This window comes from Mytilinidion resinicola (assembly GCF_010093595.1).
Source record: "Mytilinidion resinicola strain CBS 304.34 unplaced genomic scaffold BDZ99scaffold_19, whole genome shotgun sequence".
Classification (NCBI taxonomy): domain Eukaryota; kingdom Fungi; phylum Ascomycota; class Dothideomycetes; order Mytilinidiales; family Mytilinidiaceae; genus Mytilinidion; species Mytilinidion resinicola.
In genome coordinates this window covers 735,313-757,017 of record NW_022985455.1, presented here as the reverse complement: position 1 = coordinate 757,017, position 21,705 = coordinate 735,313, and the positions used below count along the sequence as shown (strand labels likewise).

The following is a 21,705-nucleotide window of genomic DNA, read 5'->3' as shown; positions in this document are numbered from 1 at the left end:
GGTCCAGCAAGAAGACGACAACTCAAAGTCATCATTTCTCCATTTTGCCACGTAACATTGCAACTGCGCATGCACAGCCACCTAGTTGCACTACCGCTCGCCCTGAGAAGATTGCGAGCTCCAGCCTCACGCAACTCCCCTAATTGCCGTCAATCCTCGTCCAGAATGTCATGGATGGACGCCTGGAGTCGTCCTGGAAAGCACGCCGCGGTGCCTCCGCCCTTGTATCTTACCGACGGGAATCATGTCCCATACTGTCAGACGTGTGGCCGTGTCATCAGTGAGCGAATCCTTCTCGAGCGTAGGGTGAGCGCGTAGTTCTAAACTCTGCAGGTGCGCGAAAGGCCCAGCAGAGCAAGGTCAGCGTGGTCAAGTATTGCTCAGACCGATGCCGGAACCGGAAGCCAGGAGCCATGGACAGGAGGATTGAGAGGGCGATTGTCGCGCTGCTGAACGAGGAGCCGGAGTCTGGGATTGAGAAGACCGCTGCCAAGGCTAAGGCTGCTAAGGGCGATCGAAGGGTGATTGTTACTATGGAAGAGATGTGAGTATAGACGAAGTGAGCTGGAACATTGCAAGACTCTGATAAAGCTTCCTGGACGCTGTTCGAGCCGGCGCGGTACTCGGTCTCGGGCTCTCGGTTTACCCACATCAAACCAAGGCACGAGTAGTGTTCAAGCTGACCAATTCAGAAAGGAGGTCTTCTTCGGCAACCGCCACGACCCTGCAAAGACGTTTGGTCGAAAAAAGAACCGCGCAGGCCGAGCTCTGGGCAAGGAAGACGAGGAACGGAAGAGCGTCGACATGGTCAGCGATGACGACACTTCGTCAGATCACGGCAAGAGACCCCTCGGATAATTACCGGGAGCTCTCCGCCCGATCGTACGCCCTCCTCAGGCAGCATCCGAAGTCAACGGTGGCATCGGCGGCGAGAAAGGCCGTGCGGAGCGGACAGAAGAGTTTGTCGAAAACCTCGAGAAGCGGCAAGAGGGCCAGCGCCGGGCGGAAGAGAGGGAGATGGTACGCAGGGCTGCGAGGAGAGGTATTGTGTTCGGATTCGTTGTTGATGAGGGCGTAGGAGCACGACTGGAACATCATGGAAAGACCCAGGGACGAAATGCGCAGTCGCGAAGAGCCGTCGATGCAGATCATGCGCCGCAGACGACTAGATGGAAGTGTGAAGCTTTGATGCAGGGTGCGGTCGTGGAACCTAGCTTCGCTAAAGGGGATTGGGCGATCAGATGGCGGGAAGGATCAGTAGCTTAGAGAATAAAGAAGTTTAATCTTGAGTCTAATCACACTTCCTCATCTTTGTATGTTCTTCTTCCCCGAGTTTCGATGCAGCACATAGCCGTGGGGTTCCAAAGTCCCCAGAGTAAGCTTGTATCATATGGTAAAAGGAGGAGTTGGTTGAGGTGGAAGTCTAAATCATTTTCTTGAATCAGCTACATCCACAAGGAATGTAGCTAGAGAATGAAGGTGGTTAAGTAGGAGTTCACTTAGTTCCTAAAGCAGTGACTACCTACGGAAAGAATAGAGGGAGACATCTTGCGCCTGGATGGAAACTGAAAAGCATGCAGTCATATTAAGCAAGAAGCTTGACTAAGAAAGTGAAGGTTTCGTGGACGAATAATGGGGAGCATGCGGTTTGAAGTGAGGAGGGGGAAAGGGAGAGAGAGATGGGAAAGGAGGGGGGTTCTATAGACCATAGATGCGGAATGGGAAGCACGTGATGGGACTAGTTAGTAAGCCGAAAGCGAAAGGGTCGATGGGATTCAACTCCTACTTGTTATTGCCAAGAGCACTGGAAGTAAACGCTTTTTGATTGTCTAGGTGTCTAAGTTCTTTTGATTTCTGTCAGCTCATATGTTGCACCTTTATAACTTGTGCTCCTGCAAAACAAGCGAGCCAACGAAAGCAAGCAATGAGCAACCCAAAGAAACCACTAAATCATATTAGCGAATCAACACCACCGGAGGTTTTCGAAGCATATTAGAGAGCGTTGCTTACCATGCGTATACTCGATCCCTTCTATATAAGCCCCGAGAACCGCTTCTCCCACAGCCCCAGTCGCATTCTGCACATACCCGATATCCGAAACCGCCTTATGGATGATCTTCCCCCTCTTAATATGCCCAAATCCGAGACTAAGCAACCTCCTATCTAGCCCCCTCCTCAGCGTTTCCTGCATCGTCGCGCTGACGCCCGCAAGACCCATGATCATGCCAATCGTACCAGTGAGATACAGTGCCGACGTTGCGACAGCAGTATGGGCGGGGTCGATAGCAGCCTGGAGGCTGATGAAGAGGGCGGACTGCGCGAGACCTTGGCCGAAGCCGCCGGGGATGATGTAAAGCGACTCCCACCAATTTGTGTGGCCGCGCCAGCGTACAATCAGCAGGGAGTAGCTGAGCGAGGAAAAGACGGCGGCGAGGACAACGATCGCTTTGTAACGGCCAAATCTGAGTAGTATCAGTATTTGTCATGAAGTTGTGTGAAAGTGTACTAACCGTCTTATTAGAAGACCTGATGCGATGCCGCCAAGAGCGTTACCGACAACGGCGGGGGCTAGATGCGCGCCGGCCATGGTGTTGGATGCTTTGGAAGTGATCTGAAAGTAAAGAGGGACTGAAAACATCATCTAGACCAGAAGTAGGGGAAATTAGTCAAAATGCCCAATCTTGTGTCGATCAATATGGTCCAGAAGATAACTTACGCCCAACTGTGCTGCAGTTTGAAACGCCATGATTAGGTACGATGCAACGGCGTCTCTCTGCCTCAAAAGCTGCAGAGGAAGGACAGGTTCTTTCGCCCACCACGCTTCGGTCATGACGAACAAGACCGCTAATACGATTCCTAGGCCGAATAAACCGGGGATCAGCGGGTGTTTCCATGGTACTTTGACTCCTCCTATCTCGATTGGCAGGAGAAAGGATAGAATCATGGCAGCCATTAAAGCTGCACCGAGAAAGTCGATTCGAGCGAAACGACTACCACCTTTTGCGGAGTTCAGAGGTTCTTTTGGGTCACGCTTCGGATTGTGGCTGGGAAGCACTACCCAGCAGAGTATCATTGCAAGCACTATTAGCGGAGCTTGGCCAAAGAAGGACCTGGCACACATCAGTTAGATTTCACAGCTCGCTAGAGGTTGTGAACAGAGTGGTTACCATCTCCAGCCAATCGTGTCTGCAAGCCAGCCACCGAGGGGGCCTCCGATACTGCGTCCAGTGGTCGCGACAACGTTTACGTAGGATCGCCAGGATGCGACTTGTCGGAGCGGCACTAGATCTAGGAAGTTTTAGCCCAAGTTAGATTTACTTCTAATTTGGCGAGGTTCAAGTAGAATTGAAAGCATTTGCAGATGACCCACCTGTGATAAGAATTGAAACCAGAACAGTCATCCCAGCTCCTCCGGCTCCCGATATGACACGGCCGAGGATTACCTGCCACATGCTGGTCCCGAGACCACTGTGATTATCAGCATCGAGAACACAGGTTGAATAGCTCTGGGGTAGAGACACGTACACAACAACACTGCATCGAGAGACCATATTAGCATGAGATCATAAAGGAGTAGAGCATACTAACAGGCCAAATGCAAACAGGCCATACGCAACCAAAACCAAGGCCTTCCGGCCATAAATGTCGCTTAGTTTTCCATACTTGCAAAAGTCAGTGAGGCCTGCTTGATCATGCATTCATCATGCCTTGCGTACAAGAGACTGTGTTGCGGCGCCAGCCAGGGCAAAGCTGGTAAACAGCCAACTCGAAGCGGAGAGGTCATTGAACTCGGATGCAATAAGTGGATGTGTAGCCAGCACTAGCGATCCATCTGCGTTGGATATGAAGACTCCTAGAGCAGCGTTAGCGTTTTCAATGTTCAGGTAGTTCGATAGCATAGATATCGAAGCGGAACATACCGATGAGTAAGACTACAATTATTCGAGCAACAGCCGCTGTGCTTGCTTGCTGGAGCTGGCTGTCAATAGTGCCATTGGCAGCACGCGACTCTTCATCTGTTGGGGGCTTTGAAAAGCTCCGAATGGATTTATTGTCGCCGGACTCGCTGCTCGACGTACTTGAGGCTGAAGCGCTTTGACTGGATTCAGGCGAAGAAAACTGCTGATGAACCAACAATGGACTTCGCTCGCTGGCTCCTCCGGCTATGCTATCACGCGGCATTATGAATCAAGTATTGAAATAACGACAGAAGTCAAGATTAGAATGGACGCCAGGGCTGGCAAGTACTAAAAGGAAAAGCCGGCCACGAGACCTGAGTCACGGCCGCGATAAGATGGGCAAACCTGCGAACAAATTTTCCAGACGGTGCCGGGTCCCGACGCCGTGGCAATCTGGCGGAGGTCTGCATCGATGTGCAGGGCGAAGGTTAAGCGCCCTGTTCTGGGCATCCGGTGCGAGCGAGCTAGGCCCTCCCATTCGGCTATGTTGCGAACTATGCAGCAATGGCGCCATTTCCTGAGGGGAACTTCAACGATATTTGCCCGAAACCAGCCTATAGATAACTTTTATTTCCCCGCAGCCCGTCTTCGTTCCAGCATCTGCCCGATATCAATCCCGACAGCTAAGTCAAGTCCCTCTTCGCTAACAAGATCCTGACTCGCGTTGCCACTCTAGGCTTGTGTCCCTTACCTAGTACCGCTTGGGGTTCTCTGGTACGTTGTCAAAAGTTGCAAAGCAGTAATATCGACTAGGCTAGCAGCCCGCGGGCCACCTCAAGACGTCGGGCTGCAGTAGCTCTAGACCCACTCGTGCCACTGCGTGCCGTGCCGATAGACGAAGCCATCGCGCTCGAACTGGGGTCCCTCGGCATCGACTATGTACCCAGCCTCACAGCGCGAATACTCGATTCGCCTTTGCTCCGTCTCGTAGAAATTGTCAAACCTTGGCGAGAGAGCGTCATGCAGGTTAGCCACGTTTCCTGCGGGATGCAATGCAAGCCACGGTCTGGTGCAGGTCTGGCCTTTGCATGACTTCAGCACAAACAGAAGAGAGTCCAGACGAGCCACCACCTTCGATAGAGGAAAGCCGAGGAGAGTTTCGGGGGCAGCCTCGCCCTCGTGGAGAAGATTGCGAAGCTGGCTGGGGTCGGTCTATGACGATTGTTCAGCATACGCTCGCATTAAGTATGTGATCATCATACCTTCAAGTCATACAACTCATGCTCATTAGTGCACCATACCGAGTAGTGAAAGTTGTAGTGTTCGCTGATGACCCGGAGAGCCTTGTAAGTGTTGTTGTAATGGAACCGGCCTTAATCTCCGTAAGCAAATGCCGAGATGGACAGACAGCTTCACTCACTCTGGTCGAATTCGCCCTCGCCCAGTGCAAAGCCCCAATACTCCACGTTGACATGCTCATGGCGGGTCTTGGCGGCAGAGCTGATTCCCGACTTGGTGAGCGGGATCGCTTCTCCGTCAAAATCAGCTCGGAGCGGAGCCCCTGCCAGCTGAAGAATGGTTGGAGCAAGATCGGTATGTGTGGTAACGATGTCAGTCGTCTCACCCTCTGGTACTCCGGGCCCTCGAATGATGAGAGGGATGTTGATGTCCTCCTCGAAGCTGCATTCTTTACCTGGTTGAAGCCGGTGTTGACCGATGTGATAGCCCTTTGAACTCAGTCAGCAGCTACCAAGATTATCTGTTCAATGTGCAGATACTGACATTATCGCTCGAGAAGATTACGTATGTATCGTCTAGAATACCGTGCTTCTCTAAGCGGGAGATGATTCCATCGACAATCTCGTCTGCAGACTGGATTGACCGGAGACGATTGCGGTAAAAGTGATCATTAGCATCGACATTTTCCTGGCTCTGTCTTTCTAGCGTCCGGATCCAGTTAACACCAGAAGGCTTCTCCGGATTGAAGTTCTCGGTACGGGGGACTTTGACATCCTTGAACAGATGTGCGTGCCGAGCAGCGGGGATAGGAGGAGTGAAGTTGGCCACAAAGTCTTCTACGGATCCCTCTAAATTGGTGATCTCGACGTTGCTGTGAGGTGCGACTGGAGCAATGGCAAGGAAAAACGGCTTATCGGCTTCTACCGCATCTTCCAAGAACCCATACGCTTTCTCAGCAAGGACGTCGACGCTATATTCTCCCTCGTGGCTCACAGGAGGATCTTTGTTACGCTGGTAGGAGCTGTTGAGATACTGGTAAGTAAATGGGTCCAGCAGGAAGTCCTAGTGCAGCCCATTAGCATTTGTATACTTGTTGAGGTTTGAGAATGCCTCGAAACTTGAGAGTGCGTCGAAGCTTGGGAATGCCTCGAAGCTCGAAATGCCTCAAGGCTTGAGAACTCCTCGAAGTTGAGACCACCTACAGATCCAGTGAAACCAGCAGCATGGGGAGTGTTGTAGTTTTCCACAGTATGCGCATTGAAGAGCTTTCCCGTGTAGTAGGTATTATAACCCGCGTTTTGAAGCCATACTGGAAGGTAGTTTTCGTTCAGACCCTGGCTCAGGAATTTGGGGTATCCACCTAGAGGACTGACATCAGCGATGCACCGATCCATTGCGATGATGCCAAGGCCATCTACCATAAGGGGGGTTCACATCGGTCACATTGGTGTTATGCGCTGCCTTGCCTGTCCACAAACTCACACGGGAAGGACAGCAAAGTGCGGTTGTGCAAAAGTGCTTTCTGTAGAGGGTGCCCCTCTCGACGAGATGCTTCTGGACGAAAGGAAGATAGTCTAGAGACTTCAATTGGTAGTCGAGATCGTCCAACAGGATGAAAACGATGGATGGAGGGCGCGTCTTGGACTTGTCGTGGAGAGGAGTCTGGTCTGAGCGTGCGAAAACGGCCCCCGCCGTCAAGGACAGAAGCAGGATAGCGCGGACTAACATGTTGAGTCGTCGATGACTCTTACAACGCTCTATAACGCTGGTCGAATGTGTTATATCTATCAGACAGACGGCTTCGCAACAGGAGTCTCCACATTGAAGCTCAAAGTTCGCTCGGCGCCCCCCCGAACTACTCGGGCCTTTCCAACCCCCTGCACAGCATTGCGAAGCGAATATGTGGAGTAAGCATCGCGTGCTCATTGGGATTTATCACAACAACCTCATGCTAAACACTCTCAGTTCGACGCCCGTCGGGTGGCACCAACGACTGCAGCCACGGCTACCGGGCCTGGTCTGACAGCTCTTGAGCACTAGACTTTTTGGAGAAATTCCTGCGATCGGTCCCCTCTCCCGAGACTGCTCCCCAGTTCTACCGTTTGGCGTGGGGTGTCATCCCAAGAACTTGACGTCCCAAATTGTGGATATCGAACCGGTCCCGATAGCAAGAGTCTTGGAATCAACTCATGTAGGTATTCGCGAGATTCTCTGGAGTCTGCATCATTCGCAGAGCACTGCTCCTTAGCCCTGCTATGGAGAGTATATGAGGAGCCTTTCAGAAGCGCAGTTCCCAATACAGGCATCCCCACGGAATCTGGGGATCTCATCGCTGTGTTTCCGTCCTGCATGCAAGACGGTGAGGCATCCAGGTCGCTGGTAGCCCACCACTATGGGTGGACAGCTCTATGAAGTAGCTGGAATCTCCAGCTTCAAGGAATGGCCATGAGATTCTGGGCCTGCCAAGCCTCGAAAGGCTGAGATCCTGCAGAAGATGGCGTCAAGCGAGACTCTCGTGGCTCCTGTTTGGAGCACGACATCACCTGCGAACTCGTCGAATTTCCAGGCCACCTCGCCACAGACGCGGAGTGACACCGCAACGGCGACAGTTCATTCGCCCATGTCTTTTCTTTCCATCAAGATCCGCAACTCCATTCCGCGGTTCTAGACAGAAACACGTTCTTCCCAGGCCTGATCAGCGCCAAGGGCACAGGGCCGACTGAAGTGCCCGGATGGCAGTACCCAAGCAATTCGTTGACAGTGCATGAAATTGCGCGATCATGACACCTCGTCTACCAAGAATCTGGACGATGTAATGTGGGATGGTTTTTTAGATAAATGAAGGCCCCGTGTCCCTGGGTTCTCGAAAATATCGGATATCGACTTTGTCTACTCCAGGACTCAATTCGCCCTTGCGATCATCAACCATGTCGCTCGCGATTGCTGTACAGAAGAAAGGCGCTGATGGGTCAGCTTCTCCAAGTTCCCTATCTTCCACCGAGATATCCAAAGGGCTCGCTGAAGTCAAGATCTCTGAGACCGATTCTACTCTCGGGGTTCCTGCCGACGAAAAGCGTTTCTGGTTCCAAAGGGCTATTAAATACGACCCCGACGCTATCGCTACCCAGGTGAGATAAACCGTCCTAGTTTATTATAAGACGCCAATTTTCTGACACGCTCTCAGCCCAGTGTCTACGATGATCCCGAGGTTGCCAAAAACTACCAACCTCGTCCAGACTGGTAAGCACTTCTGATAGACGGTGTTGTCATGGTCTAACATCAAGTAGGGAGAACCTGAAAAAGTTCGACCCATCGGCCAGATGGACTTGGGGCGAAGAGCACAGACTGATCCGCAAAATCGACTTTCGAATTATGATCTGGGCTTGCATCATGTTTATGTCTCTGGAGTTGGATCGTGCGAACATCCAGCAAGCCAATACGGATAACTTCCTGAAGGACCTCAAACTGACTACCAATGGTAAGTGGCTTCCAAAATCAAGTCTACTCAAACTGACTGCTGGATAGACTATAATCTTGGAAATACTGTGTTCAAGGCGGCTTTCCTGTGTGCCGAACTTCCCTCCCAGCTGGTTTCTAAATGGATCGGCCCCGATCGCTGGATTCCTGCTCAAATGATTCTCTGGTCATTTGTCGCCCTGTCGCAATTTTGGCTGTCCGGCAGGACGTCGTTCCTTACGTGTCGTGCTCTTCTGGGTATCCTCCAAGGCGGGTTCATTCCAGATGTGAGTTCAATGCTGCCTAGCCAAACCTTATGCTCAATCCTAACATGTTATCAGATCATCCTTTATCTGTCTTATTTCTACAAGCATCATGAGCTGTCCCTTCGTCTTGGATTTTTCTGGACAGCTATGAGCGGTGCCGATATCCTATCCGGTATATTTGCCTTTGGCATCCTGCATCTTAGAGGGACCCAGGGCAAGTCTGGATGGCGCTGGCTCTTTTTGCTCGAAGGCCTGATCACCCTTGTCCTTGGCATTTTCTCGTTCCTCCTAATGCCACCCGGCCCGACGCAGACGTCGAGTTGGTTCAGAGGAAAGAAGGGATGGTTTACGGAAAAGTGAGCTCTTCGATCATCCCAGCAAGCCACCTGCTAACGTCAACAGAGAGCAAACCATCATCGTCAATCGAGTCATCCGGGAGGACCCGAGCAAGGGTACGATGCATAACCGGCAACCCGTCACGCCTAAGCTACTCTGGAAGAGCATGAAAGACTTCGATCTCTGGTGAGTCGGCAGTCCACTGCTGGGTGTACGAAGTCTAACGATGTGAACAGGCCGCTCTATCTGGTCGGCTTCAGCTTCCAGATCCCTATGACGACACCACAGCAGTACTTGACCCTGTCGCTTCGAGGAATCGGGTTCAACACTTTCCAGACGAATCTTCTCTCCATTCCATACCAGGTTGGCCATAGTGAGTCGAGCTAGTTCACTAGGAGGACTAGTACTAACATTCGCCAGTCATAACGATGATGATAATCACTTACGGAGCAGAAATTACCGGCTCCTTAACTTGGTGGTCCATCGTAGGGCAAATTTGGGCATTGCCATTCCTCATCTTCCTCCGCGTCACCAACATCAATACGGTACCTAAGTGGACCGAGTTTGCTATTATGACGTTGCTTCTCAGCTATCCCCTTGGTAGGACAAATATTGCTCTTCCCCTCAATATCCCTCTACTAACTCACGATCGCAGCCCACGCAATTCAAGTCGGCTGGTGCTCTCGTAATGCGAACACTGTCCGGTCCCGCACCGTCAGCGCAGCTATGTACAACATGTTCGTCCAAGCGTAAGTGCACTCACCTTGCCTCTTGCTCGTCCGTGCCATTCACTAACGGAATATAAACAGTGGAGGTATTGTCGCTTCCAACATCTACCGCGACGACGACAAGCCCCGATACAAGCGCGGAAACACGGCTCTAGTTTCTATCACCGTGATGAACATCGCCCTTTATGTTTTCATGAAGGCCTACTACGTCTTCCGCAATAGGTCGCGTGAGAATAAGTGGAACTCTATGTCCGAGCAAGAACGCCTTCACTACCTAGAGACGACAAAAGAGGAGGGGAACAAGCGCCTGGACTTCAGGTTTGCGCACTGAGCGGGAGGAGTGGGTTACCATCGCAATTTATATATTTTAAGAGGACGACGGAGGCTGTCTATTGGGTGGGTGCTGGCTGCTGGATGTCATGAGGAATGCCTCTCTACTCAGCGCAGAATCAGAAGTGTTTTTATGTCATGTGCTCCTAATTACTACACTTTATCTCTGCAAATGCCCTTCTCTTGAGCCTAGCTCTTGATCACGATATTTATGCTCACGTGATTCTTTTGGACTCTCATCAATGAACATTGCCAAGTTTTGTCGATCAATGTAAATTTTCTTTAGTTTTTGGAGGGCACGCAGTACCGTGAAACATTTGATGGCGAGGTCATTTCGCAGCGGAATTGGACCAGAATCGCGATGGATTCGTGGTTGGACTGGCCCGCTCGATATACTTTGCTAGTCTTGTATCGTGCTCCAGAGAGAGGGCAGCATGGCGACTATTGCTCGCTGCGAGAGGCTCCAGAAGCGGCGTGTGTTGGACTGGCAGCCGGCGGATGTTGTTGGCTGAGGTGTGCTGCAGCCCTACCTATCACAAATGTCGGCTGGACGTGGGAGGTGAGGAGGTGCACGGCGCTGCAGGTGGGTGTGATGGCCGGCGCGGTGAGTGGGCGGTTCGGCGCCGTTTCAATTCAGTTTCATTCCTGTAGCGGCTACAGAGTGCACCCTCGCGGCCAACGACTAGGCATTCGGACCTCGAGCAGACTGTCGCTGGCCGCTGTGCAGACGACCAACGAAGCCTTCACGTTGAGATTGCCCAGCAGCCCAGCACCGGAGCGTGATAGTGACCCGCCGTCTCGCCTGCGCTAGACCCATCGCCAGAGCTTCGACTTCGGTAGTGTGGTAGTACCGCCTCACGCCGCCTTGCCTCACCGACGAGAGCAGCGCCCCCTTCCTCGACGTCGCAACGAAACCACCCGAGGGCACTTCAGACCGGACATCCATCGGTGCGTTGTCCTCTGTGCTCCCTCCTTACGCCCCTTACTGATGCTACTCGCCGCGCTGCAGACTAGAGACGCTCGAGTCGTATATATCTCCGCCGAGATACCTCCTCCCGCCTGCCAACAACACACTCAGCAGCTCCCACCCGGCGTCGCATAGCCATGGCTGCCGCTCCAGCAACCCAGTCCTTGAAGGTACGCCGCGTTGCAGCAATGACAGGGCTGCAGGATACTGACTGGCCTTCTAGTGCGTAGTGACAGGTGATGGCGCTGTTGGAAAGGTATATGGCATAGCGGCTCTAGCTACCTATCCCAACAGCTCTAGATGGACTAATTATGACCCAGACATGCCTTCTCATCTCTTACACCACAAATGCGTTCCCCGGCGAGTACATCCCCACCGTGTAAGGTCTCCAAAGTGAAGCTCCGCAGGCAGCAGCAGCTGACGACTTCCAGATTCGACAACTACTCGGCCAATGTCATGGTAGATGGCAAGCCCATTAGCCTAGGACTTTGGGATACCGCTGGTCAGGAAGATTACGACCGCCTGCGACCTCTCTCCTACCCCCAGACCGATGTATTCCTCATCTGCTTCTCCATCGTGAGCCCGCCATCGTTCGATAACGTCAAGGCCAAGGTAAGTCCTCACGTACTTTCCTTAAAGGCGCAAATTTTGACATGGTTATTAGTGGTACCCAGAAATCGATCATCACGCACCCGGCGTCCCCATTATACTTGTCGGCACGAAACTAGACTTGAGAGAGGATGAGGGGACCCGAGAAGGCCTCAGGCAGAAGAAGATGGCGCCGATACAATATGAGCAGGCGGCCATGGTCGCCAGGGAGATCAAGGCCCAAAAGTACTTGGAGTGCTCTGCCCTGACTCAGCGCAACTTGAAGAGCGTGTTCGACGAAGCTATCAGGTAGCACCATCCCCCCTGCTTCCTAGTCAGAGACAACCGAAAGCTAATTGTTCCTCCAGAGCCGTACTCAGCCCACGTCCCCCTCCAAAGGTGAAGAAGTCAAAGTGCGTCATCCTATGAGCACAGACCGGCGCGCAGGGGGCAACGAGTGGACGGGACGGGTTGGTGTAACGGGTGGGGACTTGAATACCATTGGTGTTGTGGACCAAGTTCTTACGGCGTTTTTTGAGCGGAAATTGGACACGACACAGCGTGGAGCATCACATCGCAGCCAAGGCTAGCTGAGCTAGAGCTGCCCTCAATTTTGGTAGGTAATTACACAGGCATATGGCGTAGGAGAGGCTCGAGGGAGTCAGCGCCCAACCAGCCACTATGCACCTTCACCTCTAGTCCTTCATATTTTGCACAGCCAAGACAGCAAGCATGTTGCTCGGATCCAAGGCGAGACGATGGACGATGGATGATCTGGAGTCCGGGATTCGGCAGCGGAGCGGCGTGGTGTCTGCGTATTCGTTTTTTGAGCACTATTTTCTTTCCTATATCCGTCATTACACTGTGGTTAGCGGTTGGACTAAGCATTTCTCCCCCCGAATCAACTGTAGATAGTGCGGAGCAATCATCCTGGGGCTTTGGCTGTGCTGCGAATGCCCGGACTAATTGCGATGCGGTCGATCCGTTACTTGATAGAGCTTTCACAATTTAGTTTGCGGTTTGCCTGTTGAGACTTCGGATCCGTGATGATTATTTTTCACGGGACTATAAACGGTGTTTGCCAAGCTCACATTACCCTGTAGAACTCAACGCTAGAATTCCACACCCCTAGAATTTGCGTCTGTCCTAACAGAACCTCTTGCGGTTCGTCTACATCGGCACGTGAAAGCTCAGGTCGGCGCATCGGCGAATTGCCCCACGGCAGGGATCTCCCGCATCCCTGCACCTTGCACACCACGCTTGGGACGAAAAAAGTGGCACACTCATCAAGTACTCAGCCCGTGTATATACCCGTCTGCCATTGCATGAAGGGCTTCAACAAGTTTCCACATAGACCAAAGTGAAGGGTTTTTATCTCGTTCCAATTCCTGAAAATTCTCTAAAGCACCCCAAGCAGTGGCGGACACACACGAGACAGCTTGTTCTAGAATTAGTGTGCCACCTTTTCCATGCCCCGCGTGCATAGCTCCACACGACGAGACGACATCTGTTCACTCCACTACCACAATTATCAACTTCACAATGTTCCACCAAGGGGACCTCCAGAGCGGCATCGCGCTCGCCATCCAGCAGTCGAAATCAGTCGCCTGTTTTGTGCGGGGTTCGTGTTTCAACTCCTATGAATCCATATTCTAGGTCAGTTCATAGGAATGCAGGCTGACCTCACTTTCAGACGACAACGAGGAAAGCGAGCTTTGGGAAGCGAACTGGCTCCAGGATGAGGACGTATGCGCCTGACCATCATTCTAGCAGAGCATAATATACTTACAATCATATCGGCAGGTATCATCTCTCCTCGCGCAGTCCACCGTTCTCCTCCGCATGCAAGCAGGGTCCACAGAAGCGGGCTTCCTGGCCGCATTCTGCCCACTAAAGAACATACCCACTCTAGTTGTTATACAGTATGCGCTCCATAAGCGTCTCTGGGACCATCGGATCTAACAAGAGGGTGTTGTAGTAATGGCCAACTCCGCGAACACCTAACCGGCGGCGACGAAATAACGAAGGAGGAATTCACAGCGCGGTTACGAGCTGTATTGAGCCCTCAAGTAGAACCCACCGCCACACAACCACAAGCCGAGCCTGCAACAGCTGTCTCCTCCGCGCCCTCCACCTCAAATCCAGCACCCCAAGCTCCCCAAACCACCCCCTCCACCCCCAGCACACCCGCCAACCCTCCCGCCGTCATCTCCCTCCTCGCCGACCGCGCTGCCCGCCTCGAGCAAGATAAACGCGCCAAAGAAGCCGCCGAAGCGACCGCCCGCGCCGCTGCGCGCACCGCAGCAAAGGGGAAAGCCAAAGCCCTCGACGCCGAGATCGCCGGCGCTGCCTCGTCCACGCGAGCCGCGCAGCTCAGCGCCGCAGCGCAAGCGCGGAAACGGAAGGAAGACGAGAAATCAGAGCTGCGGCGCATACAAGCCCTCATAGACAACGACAAAGCCGAGCGCAAAGCCCGCGGCGAAGAGCGGAAGAAGGCCGCCGTAGAACAGCGGCGGTTAGCCGCTGGCGGAGCCCCATCCGAGGATGTAGACCCCACAGAAGCATCACCATCACCGCGGGCTTCAGGAAAGGGCAAAGCGACTCGCCGCCTAACGGGTGCCGTGCACCTCAACATTCGCCTTTTCGACGGCGGCACGATCCGCCAGTCGTTCCCGCACGACGCAATGCTGCAGACGGTGCGCGAGTGGATCGACCAGGAGCTGCTGGCGACCGAGTCCAAACACCCGCCGTACACGTTCAAGCACCTCCTCCCGCCCGCCCCGAGCCGCGCGCTGTCGGCGTCGGACGAGGCGGCCGAGCTGGCGGATATCGACCTCGCGCCGTCGGCGACGCTGGTGCTGGTGCCCGTGACGGGGTATACGGAGGCGTACACGGGCGGCGCAGGCGGCGGCGTGTTGGGGTCGGTTGTTGGGAGCGCTAAAGGGGTCGTTGGGAGTGCGTTTGGCGTTGTGGGAGGCGTGTTGGGGTATGTGACTGGGTATGGGGCTCAAGCTCAAGCGCCTGCGTCGAGCTCGGCGCCTCAGGGTGACGGGGATGGAAGGGGAACGGGGGAGGCTCGTGGCGATGGGCGGGTGCGCACACTCGCGGATCAGCGGCAGGAGGGCGGAGCGGAGCGGAGGAGTGAGCGGGACCGGCAGTTCTATAATGGGAACCAGACGAACTTCGAGCCGAGGCGGGATGAGGGGAAGGATGATTAGGGGGGATCGGCTGAGAAGAATTAGGGTAGTGTAGGATTACGATGTCTTAACGCTTCACAGTATCTTCATGGGTCTTGGGTTGAGGCTCTCAAAAAGGAACAGAGGAATGAGAGATCGCTCTTGCTGATCATAAACGCCCCTAGTTTTATCACAATTAGCCCGCACGATCGTGTGAGGATGTTGTCATGATTCTCAACTCGATTGCGATGTCAGTAAGCTGAATCATCGATGTCGTAGAAAGCATATGTGGTAAAGAGATGGGCGAGGAATCCCGGGACACGTGCGATAGAGATAGTTGTCAAGTGGCACGTTTTGTGGAACGAAGAGTATGGTTGATGCAACATGATGTGTAATGTTCAAGATGGTGGTGAAGGCGAAACGATTTTATGGGCTGAGAATGCTTTTGCAGGCGAAATTGGGTTTTAGATACCTTTTGTATAGACGATGGCCTGACCGTCTCGGGGGCTCGAAAGGTTGCTATCCTACGTACCTGCTCGTTTGCAATGTGAACTACAGGTGAAGATTTAGGGGTGGTTCGCGGAGGCGCGGGGGTCTGCTCGCTGGGTGGGTGTTGTGGCGCGAGCATTTGCAAGCTATATTGCATATAGGAGGTGTGTGCATGAATGAGTGAGGTGGTGTTGGAATTGTAAGGCATTCTTATAAAAAGTAATGCTATAAGACGGCAACCTGAGGGAGCCACCGCATTTGAAGAGTTTGCTAGACAATGTACAGGCAGAGGACACGGCTGGTCATTTTCTAATATCCACATTCATGCTGAAAGGAGTTGAAGGGATCCGCTTTAGCGAGAACAGCACAAGCAGTAATGAGGAACGTAGATCAAAAATATATTTGGAGAGGGGAGAGAGCCTCCGTGCGAATCACATTCTTCGCTACTTTACAGGACGGCTCGCTGATAGCCAAACTGAACTCCTTTATCTATGCTTTATGCTGGGTTACTGGCCATGCCTGAGCGAAGTGTCTCTCGAGGTGCCGGTAGTGCGGATATCTAGTACTCCTTCGACGCCTGCTGGCACGCCTTCTGTATGTCCCCAAAAACGTCAGCAATCTATACAACAACATCTATGCCTCGAACCGGACTTGAGAGGCGTGGACGAGAACATAGAAATAGTCTCAAAGATAGCAGAGGATTACTAACTAGCTGGTCTAAATACCACCCGCAGATAGTCAAGCTGCCGTCGTTCTGATCCATGCACTTGCGGAACGTGCCAACCTCGCTGCTGCACACGCCGGACGACATGTTTGTGGTGTTGGCGAAGGTCTGCTCCGCGGGCGCGGTCTCCTGTGCGGCGGCGGGCGCTGCAGCTTCGGATGAGGATCCGCCGCCGCCGAAGAAGCCGCCTATGGCGTGGCCGATGCTAGAGCCGACGGCGACACCGCTGTGGTGGGTAGGTTAGCCTGTGGTTCCTTTCTAGAAGTTGGGATGATGTCGTAAAAGATGTCGTTTTTCCTGGTAGGATTTCATTGTTGGGACCCCAGATGGGCTGTAGGATTCCAGTTCTTCATCGAGGAAAACGGGGATTACGCACGCAGCGGTACTGGCCATCTGGCCAAAGAGTCCCGGGCCCTGACTAGCTGGTGCTTGTGCAGGAGGTGCCGGCTGAGCCGGTGGTGCTGGTGCCACAGTGCTTGCTTGACGTTGCTGAGGTTGAGTGGCAGGCCTGGGGGGAGCGGCAGCCGTCGGGCGGCGAGCAGCGGGAGCGCGCGCTCCTCCTCCAGATCTTCCTCCTCCTTGGCGGGGCATGTTGATGAAAATGGGTGGTGATGGAGTTGGGGGTCTCGGGGATGGGAGCAATTGGTTGTGATGGTTGTGAAATGAAGTTGGAGATCGATGGCAAAAGAAGTCGAGGTTCGAGAAGGATCGGAGCTTCGCTTCAGGGATTGCCGAGGATGGGCAATTATTCGGATGGCCCGAGCTCACGGCTTGCTCAAATGGCTGATGTCTGTATGGTCCAGATGGTTGGAAGCTAACTGCAGCACTTCAAGCAATGGCAGATCGTTGTTGACAGTGCTTCGGAAACTTCGATGCATGTATACTCATCGTTTCTCTTTCATCTATCGTATCTGCACCTCCCTCACTCTTCGCCGTTTTTATGCGGCTACCGCTTATTGCTACACCACAAGCCAGATATACTTATGCAAGCATCCCCAGCTCGTTGGAAAAGAAAAACCCCAACGCCATGCTGTCATGAACCATTCCATGCCATACCAAAACCATACCACACCATCACCATTAACATCAACCCAGCCCCCCCTTCCCGATTCTTCTCCAAACCACGAGACTAGCTCGCCAATGTAGAACGAGGATACCGCCGTTCCAAGTCTACCGTGCGCGAAAGAAAGAAAATAGAAGACGAGATGGTCAGTCCAGGTACCAGTTTCCAGAGAGCCGTCGACCGGATTTAAAAACATCAAGTACTTTCTTGTGCTAAGATGTCTGTGTGCGACTTTTCAACCATCCTTCTCGAAATAGGTGGATGATGGGTTAGTAAAGCGCATGCGTTTACATCCACCAGAAGAATCCGACAAGGACACCAACAAGGCCAATGCCCATTCCCTGGACCTCGCGACCAGGGCTGCCGCCACCAGTCTTGGTCGTGGTGGGAGCAGACGTCGTGGCAGTGCCAGCGGCCGCAGTCCCCTTGGTGATAGAGCTCTGGATGGCAGCATCGAAAGTCTGGCCAAGGGTTGGGAGTGCGACACCGCCATTCACGTCCCAGAAATCCGAGGTATACGCAGGGCATGGCGGAGGAGTGAGGCTGGGCGTGTAGGCGCTTGCCTTGACTCCTGAAGGAGTCAGGGTTTTCCATTGATCAGAGAGATTGTCGAAGTCAGGGGAGATGGGAGTAGGAGTGCCAGATCGCGGGTAGCCGTCCGGAGGAGCGCTTACGGCAGCTGGGTCGACCTAGTGATTATTAGATTAGATTCGTTAGTTATGAATGGAGAGGAAGATTTACCTTCTCGCCGTAGCTGACGAGGCCGTATTCGTTGGACTCCTCGATCCACTCATAGATGATAGCACCTGACCAATAGGGATTCATCTGGTCACCGAAAATGGCGGCCTGGTCCTCAAAAGTACGAGGACGAGGCTTAATGCAACCAGTCTCGGAGAAGAAGATGGGGATATTGTAATGGGTGACATTCGCGTTGAGCTGAGAGTAACCGGAGATTTGATAGTTGGAAGTCGGTCCGCACCATTCGTAGGCGTTCAGAGAGAAGAAATCGAGAGCTTCACTGCTGTTGTCGCCGCAGGCCATGTAGTTCTGGAGCATAGGACGGAGCTCAGAAATATCAGCTAGAGGAGGTCAGCACGAGTGGCGGTGCATGAGGATAGTCGGAACAGACCAGCTGAGTACCCGATCGGGATATCACGATACTTCTTAGAGTTGCGATACGCCTTGGCGTCACGAGCAGCAGCTTTGACGTATGGCGCTGCGACGGAGCCATTTCCTAGATTGTCGCGTCAGACTTGGCGTTGATTGGCCGCAAAGATAGACTGACCAGTCGTGAGAACTTCATTCCCCACAAAGAAACCAGCGGTGTTGTCAAACTGCTGGAACTCGTCGATGACCTTTTCGAAGGCTTGCAATTGAGTCGCGTTCCAGTGAGGCGAGTCCTGCAATAATCGCAATTAGCTTATCGGTGCAAACTCAGCGGGGAGGAGCCGAGCGCACCTGATTGATCTGGGTGGTGAAGGTGTCCAAGTCAACCCAGAGGTAGATTCCAGCATCCTCAAAGGTCGACATGCAGTCCTTGTGGTCACCGTCGGGGTCGACGTGGTAGACGCGTATCGAGTTGGCTCCGACCTCCTTCATGAGAGCGGCATCGAGCTTGCACTGGGTGCTGTCGACCAGAGGGTCTTCAGGAACAAGCTGGTAGGCAATTCCTATAGAATTGTCAGAACTGGTGATGTTGTATTCGCGGGAGGGTCGTACCTTTGAGGAAGAACTGGTCGCCATCACTCGTGAAGAACTTGGAGCCCTTGACCGAGATGGTAGCGATGGCATTGACGGTTGAGATAGCCCCGAGGAGGCAGGAAACGATGGTGGAACGCATGATGCGCGTGCTTTGCTGTGATCCGGGGATGGACGTGTGACGGACGTTGCGCAGCAAGATGCAGCGAGTCGCGAAAGGATGCTTGATTGATGCAGCGAGCGAGAGTGGAGTAGAGCGAGCGACGAGGACAAGCGCACAGCAGCGGCACCTGGCTCCTTCTGTACAGCAAACAAACAGTAGCGAGAGAGGCCCGAGGTCAGGTCGAGAGTCGTGGAGACGGTGGAAGGGGCACGGGAGGGAGCGTGGGCATATCAAGGTCGAAGCTGCAGCAGCAGCAGCTAGAGCCGATCGACAATGCACCAGGGCCGGATTCCAAGGAACCTCGCGGCGCGTTGCCGTATGGGCGCTGGGGCGGGCGGAAGACAGGCAAACTGAGATTGCCATTCACCCAAATCTGCCGCGATAACGATTTTGCTGGACCAACCGGCGCCACCGCTAACGTCACTGCGACACGCACCACCGCTCACTGGCCAATTCACCCAGCAAGCCTTCTCCGCTTTGACTGTGAAACGCTGAACGACAGGCCATGAACGACAGGCCATCGACGGCTTGAAACGTCGAGACGGCCGCTCACCACCAAGGACTCGTGGCCTTTTGCCATCACCATCGCCATTCACCTGAGCATCCCATCTCGAATTCTTAACCACCAGCAGCCTCACCACACGCCTCAATGCGGTTCCACGGTTGATTTCTGTCCGTTGGTCCTTAATCAACCAGCTATATTGGCCCAGGGTCGCCGCCCCGATTTGGATGCCAATTACCGCCCTCCCGGCGTCGACTGATAAGTCAACCTCGCCCTGCCCTGTCAGCGTTCTGAGTTTCAACCTTCTGCAACGTGTACCGATACGCTGTGCGACCTGTCACTGTTGTGCCTGAGATCCTGCACGTCGGTCGTCGTTTGAATGCCGCCAGCCGGACCCCAGAGTGTCCTCGGCCGTTCAAACACCATCGATCGAGATCGCACAACTTTGACTGAAGCACCATTCAGGAGACTGCAACATCAACCAGTAAAACTTGTGTTGCTATAGTCCAATGGGCACAGGTAGAACCGCCCTAGCAGTTCAAAACAGAAATCATGCGGACTCCGTAAAGTAGGAGACTGCAGCATACCGAGTTTTCCTCCATCGGCGCCTTCCTCGTAGAGAGAATCAAACTCGCAACTCGATTTGGCAGTGCGCGACCGAGCTCTGCTCAGGGCTTCTTGCTCAGCTGCCTCGACTCCTTCATGCTGATGCTAATAATACCGACACGAAGACAGCCAGGCGACGTCGACATTAAGAGCAGAGATTTCTTACATAATATGTGGCTTAAAAGCCTAGGAACCTTGGAATACATACCTCGACCCTCGTATCACGAGAAAAGTCTGCTCAGAATGGATGATGTCACGTGAGCCGTCACGTGCCTAGGTATTGCCAATGAAGTTCCGTGTGGTTCGAGCGGCTACAAGTACGGCCTTTTCCATTCCCGTAGTCGAGGACACGCGAGACGGTTTTCCTTATTAGCAATGGACTACGTCATCGTCGGCATTCACTCACTTAAGCAGACATCTCCCTGTGAAATCCTTCGGTCAATGTTTCTCAATAACTCCGTGCCTGATATGAACAGTCTCTGCGTTACTCAGCATCGTAATGGAAGGTTCACGAGGAGAGCCGTCGGTTCTTCGGCCTCTTGTCTTGTGCTCGTGTTGCAGGGTCGCATTTTGGAATCTCTCAGTGAAGTTGCCAGAAGAAAAAGCGCGTCAAACCATGGAGAGCTCTTACTTTTTATCGCGGCGGTCCTCAGGACGTATGACTTCGTCGAGACCGCGCGAACCTAACAGCAACTCCCGTTCCCGAAGGAAATACCGCTCTTGACTGCTTTCCTCCAATATCATATCAATCGAAAACCGGCTTCTCACTCCTTGGCGAAGAAATCACAAACGTTCTCCGATACGATCTCCAATCTTCAATATGCAATGTTCGCAGAAAGATATAAAGGTATCTATATTTTACTCTCACGCCACATTATTTCATACCAAATATGAGCTATAGCACTGTCATCATCACCCTCTCAACGGCCCTCCGTCCCAATGTCCAAGCTGTAGGGGACGGGGTGATCGAAAACTACGTCTGGCCCGTCAGCGACGTCGTCGCGTCCCGAGTTCCGAAATATTATACACCGTGGATCGTAGTACAATCCTAGCTCTAGTGACATCCTTCAGCGTTGCGCGTGATGCCCACTCAATTTTTACCCGGAAACCACAGAAAGTCTTCGCGCTCATACTCTAATCTAACACACCGTCGTCTAAGATCTCTCGAATGCGTCTGGTTCTTTGTTTGTGGGAAGCACACTAAGATCACCACGCTCGTTACGTGAAACCCCCCTTTCCATGCCCATCTAAGGGCTAAAGGTAGCGTCAGGTCTGTCTCTGTCCCCCACGACTTGACCTGACTACCAATCGGCGGCTGTTCACTCTGTCAGTTGATCGCCTGACAGTCCCCATCACTCAAGGCGAGATTATGAAGGTCTCTGGGTGTGTGGATTTGAGGACATGTCGATAACGTCTGAATTCGTCCGAATTCGTCAGAATCTTGGGGGCCTTTCGAGCCGACAGCTGTTTCACCC

At 53.1% G+C, this 21,705-nt stretch overlaps 9 protein-coding genes across 9 annotated transcripts; 5 read left to right on the top strand and 4 right to left on the bottom strand.

Annotated features, from left to right (window-relative positions):
* Nucleotides 1-165: 165 nt before the first annotated feature.
* Nucleotides 166-1,266, top strand: BDZ99DRAFT_490851 (uncharacterized protein; the record flags this gene model as incomplete). Its single annotated transcript, XM_033723072.1, has 4 exons — nucleotides 166-280; nucleotides 334-544; nucleotides 693-807; nucleotides 898-1,266. The coding sequence occupies 4 exons, from the start codon at nucleotides 166-168 to the stop codon at nucleotides 1,264-1,266; spliced, it is 810 nt and encodes a 269-aa protein (XP_033572267.1).
* A 256-nt stretch (nucleotides 1,267-1,522) lies between these two features.
* BDZ99DRAFT_450982 (major facilitator superfamily transporter) lies at nucleotides 1,523-4,193 on the bottom strand. Its single transcript, XM_033718190.1, has 10 exons — nucleotides 3,921-4,193; nucleotides 3,717-3,853; nucleotides 3,589-3,662; nucleotides 3,526-3,534; nucleotides 3,371-3,468; nucleotides 3,168-3,288; nucleotides 2,717-3,110; nucleotides 2,511-2,641; nucleotides 2,011-2,462; nucleotides 1,523-1,945 (listed from the first exon to the last, which is right to left on the bottom strand). The coding sequence occupies exons 1-10, from the start codon at nucleotides 4,180-4,182 to the stop codon at nucleotides 1,878-1,880; spliced, it is 1,746 nt and encodes a 581-aa protein (XP_033572266.1). The 5' UTR covers nucleotides 4,183-4,193; the 3' UTR covers nucleotides 1,523-1,877.
* Nucleotides 4,194-4,757: 564 nt separating this feature from the next.
* On the bottom strand, nucleotides 4,758-6,866 carry BDZ99DRAFT_396664 (arylsulfatase; the record flags this gene model as incomplete). The annotated part of the gene is made up of 6 exons (XM_033716003.1): nucleotides 4,758-5,111; nucleotides 5,162-5,271; nucleotides 5,320-5,626; nucleotides 5,682-6,200; nucleotides 6,341-6,498; nucleotides 6,557-6,866. 6 exons carry the CDS (start codon nucleotides 6,864-6,866, stop codon nucleotides 4,758-4,760), a joined length of 1,758 nt encoding a protein of 585 aa, XP_033572265.1.
* Nucleotides 6,867-7,957: 1,091 nt separating this feature from the next.
* Nucleotides 7,958-10,422, top strand: BDZ99DRAFT_511322 (MFS general substrate transporter). The gene is made up of 9 exons (XM_033724536.1): nucleotides 7,958-8,266; nucleotides 8,430-8,616; nucleotides 8,664-8,881; nucleotides 8,936-9,216; nucleotides 9,263-9,382; nucleotides 9,433-9,569; nucleotides 9,617-9,796; nucleotides 9,852-9,945; nucleotides 10,006-10,422. The coding sequence occupies exons 1-9, from the start codon at nucleotides 8,066-8,068 to the stop codon at nucleotides 10,253-10,255; spliced, it is 1,668 nt and encodes a 555-aa protein (XP_033572264.1). The 5' UTR covers nucleotides 7,958-8,065; the 3' UTR covers nucleotides 10,256-10,422.
* A 13-nt stretch (nucleotides 10,423-10,435) lies between these two features.
* BDZ99DRAFT_117238 (uncharacterized protein) lies at nucleotides 10,436-11,276 on the top strand. The gene is made up of 2 exons (XM_033712487.1): nucleotides 10,436-11,202; nucleotides 11,264-11,276. The coding sequence occupies exon 1, from the start codon at nucleotides 10,616-10,618 to the stop codon at nucleotides 11,063-11,065; it is 450 nt and encodes a 149-aa protein (XP_033572263.1). The 5' UTR covers nucleotides 10,436-10,615; the 3' UTR covers nucleotides 11,066-11,202; nucleotides 11,264-11,276.
* BDZ99DRAFT_117214 (small GTP-binding protein) lies at nucleotides 11,182-12,408 on the top strand. The gene is made up of 7 exons (XM_033712486.1): nucleotides 11,182-11,202; nucleotides 11,264-11,391; nucleotides 11,445-11,477; nucleotides 11,542-11,600; nucleotides 11,653-11,833; nucleotides 11,886-12,118; nucleotides 12,178-12,408. The coding sequence occupies exons 2-7, from the start codon at nucleotides 11,359-11,361 to the stop codon at nucleotides 12,236-12,238; spliced, it is 600 nt and encodes a 199-aa protein (XP_033572262.1). The 5' UTR covers nucleotides 11,182-11,202; nucleotides 11,264-11,358; the 3' UTR covers nucleotides 12,239-12,408.
* Nucleotides 12,409-13,351: 943 nt separating this feature from the next.
* On the top strand, nucleotides 13,352-15,496 carry BDZ99DRAFT_574890 (uncharacterized protein; the record flags this gene model as incomplete). The annotated part of the gene is made up of 4 exons (XM_033728416.1): nucleotides 13,352-13,430; nucleotides 13,503-13,555; nucleotides 13,613-13,731; nucleotides 13,788-15,496. 4 exons carry the CDS (start codon nucleotides 13,352-13,354, stop codon nucleotides 15,025-15,027), a joined length of 1,491 nt encoding a protein of 496 aa, XP_033572261.1. The 3' UTR covers nucleotides 15,028-15,496.
* Nucleotides 15,497-15,659: 163 nt separating this feature from the next.
* On the bottom strand, nucleotides 15,660-16,892 carry BDZ99DRAFT_466928 (uncharacterized protein). The gene is made up of 3 exons (XM_033720894.1): nucleotides 16,575-16,892; nucleotides 16,184-16,424; nucleotides 15,660-16,066 (listed from the first exon to the last, which is right to left on the bottom strand). The coding sequence occupies exons 1-3, from the start codon at nucleotides 16,787-16,789 to the stop codon at nucleotides 16,034-16,036; spliced, it is 489 nt and encodes a 162-aa protein (XP_033572260.1). The 5' UTR covers nucleotides 16,790-16,892; the 3' UTR covers nucleotides 15,660-16,033.
* A 656-nt stretch (nucleotides 16,893-17,548) lies between these two features.
* BDZ99DRAFT_525004 (uncharacterized protein) lies at nucleotides 17,549-19,101 on the bottom strand (the record flags this gene model as incomplete). The annotated part of the gene is made up of 6 exons (XM_033725960.1): nucleotides 17,549-17,950; nucleotides 18,003-18,340; nucleotides 18,391-18,495; nucleotides 18,547-18,661; nucleotides 18,720-18,931; nucleotides 18,981-19,101. The coding sequence occupies 6 exons, from the start codon at nucleotides 19,099-19,101 to the stop codon at nucleotides 17,549-17,551; spliced, it is 1,293 nt and encodes a 430-aa protein (XP_033572259.1).
* Nucleotides 19,102-21,705: the final 2,604 nt, after the last annotated feature.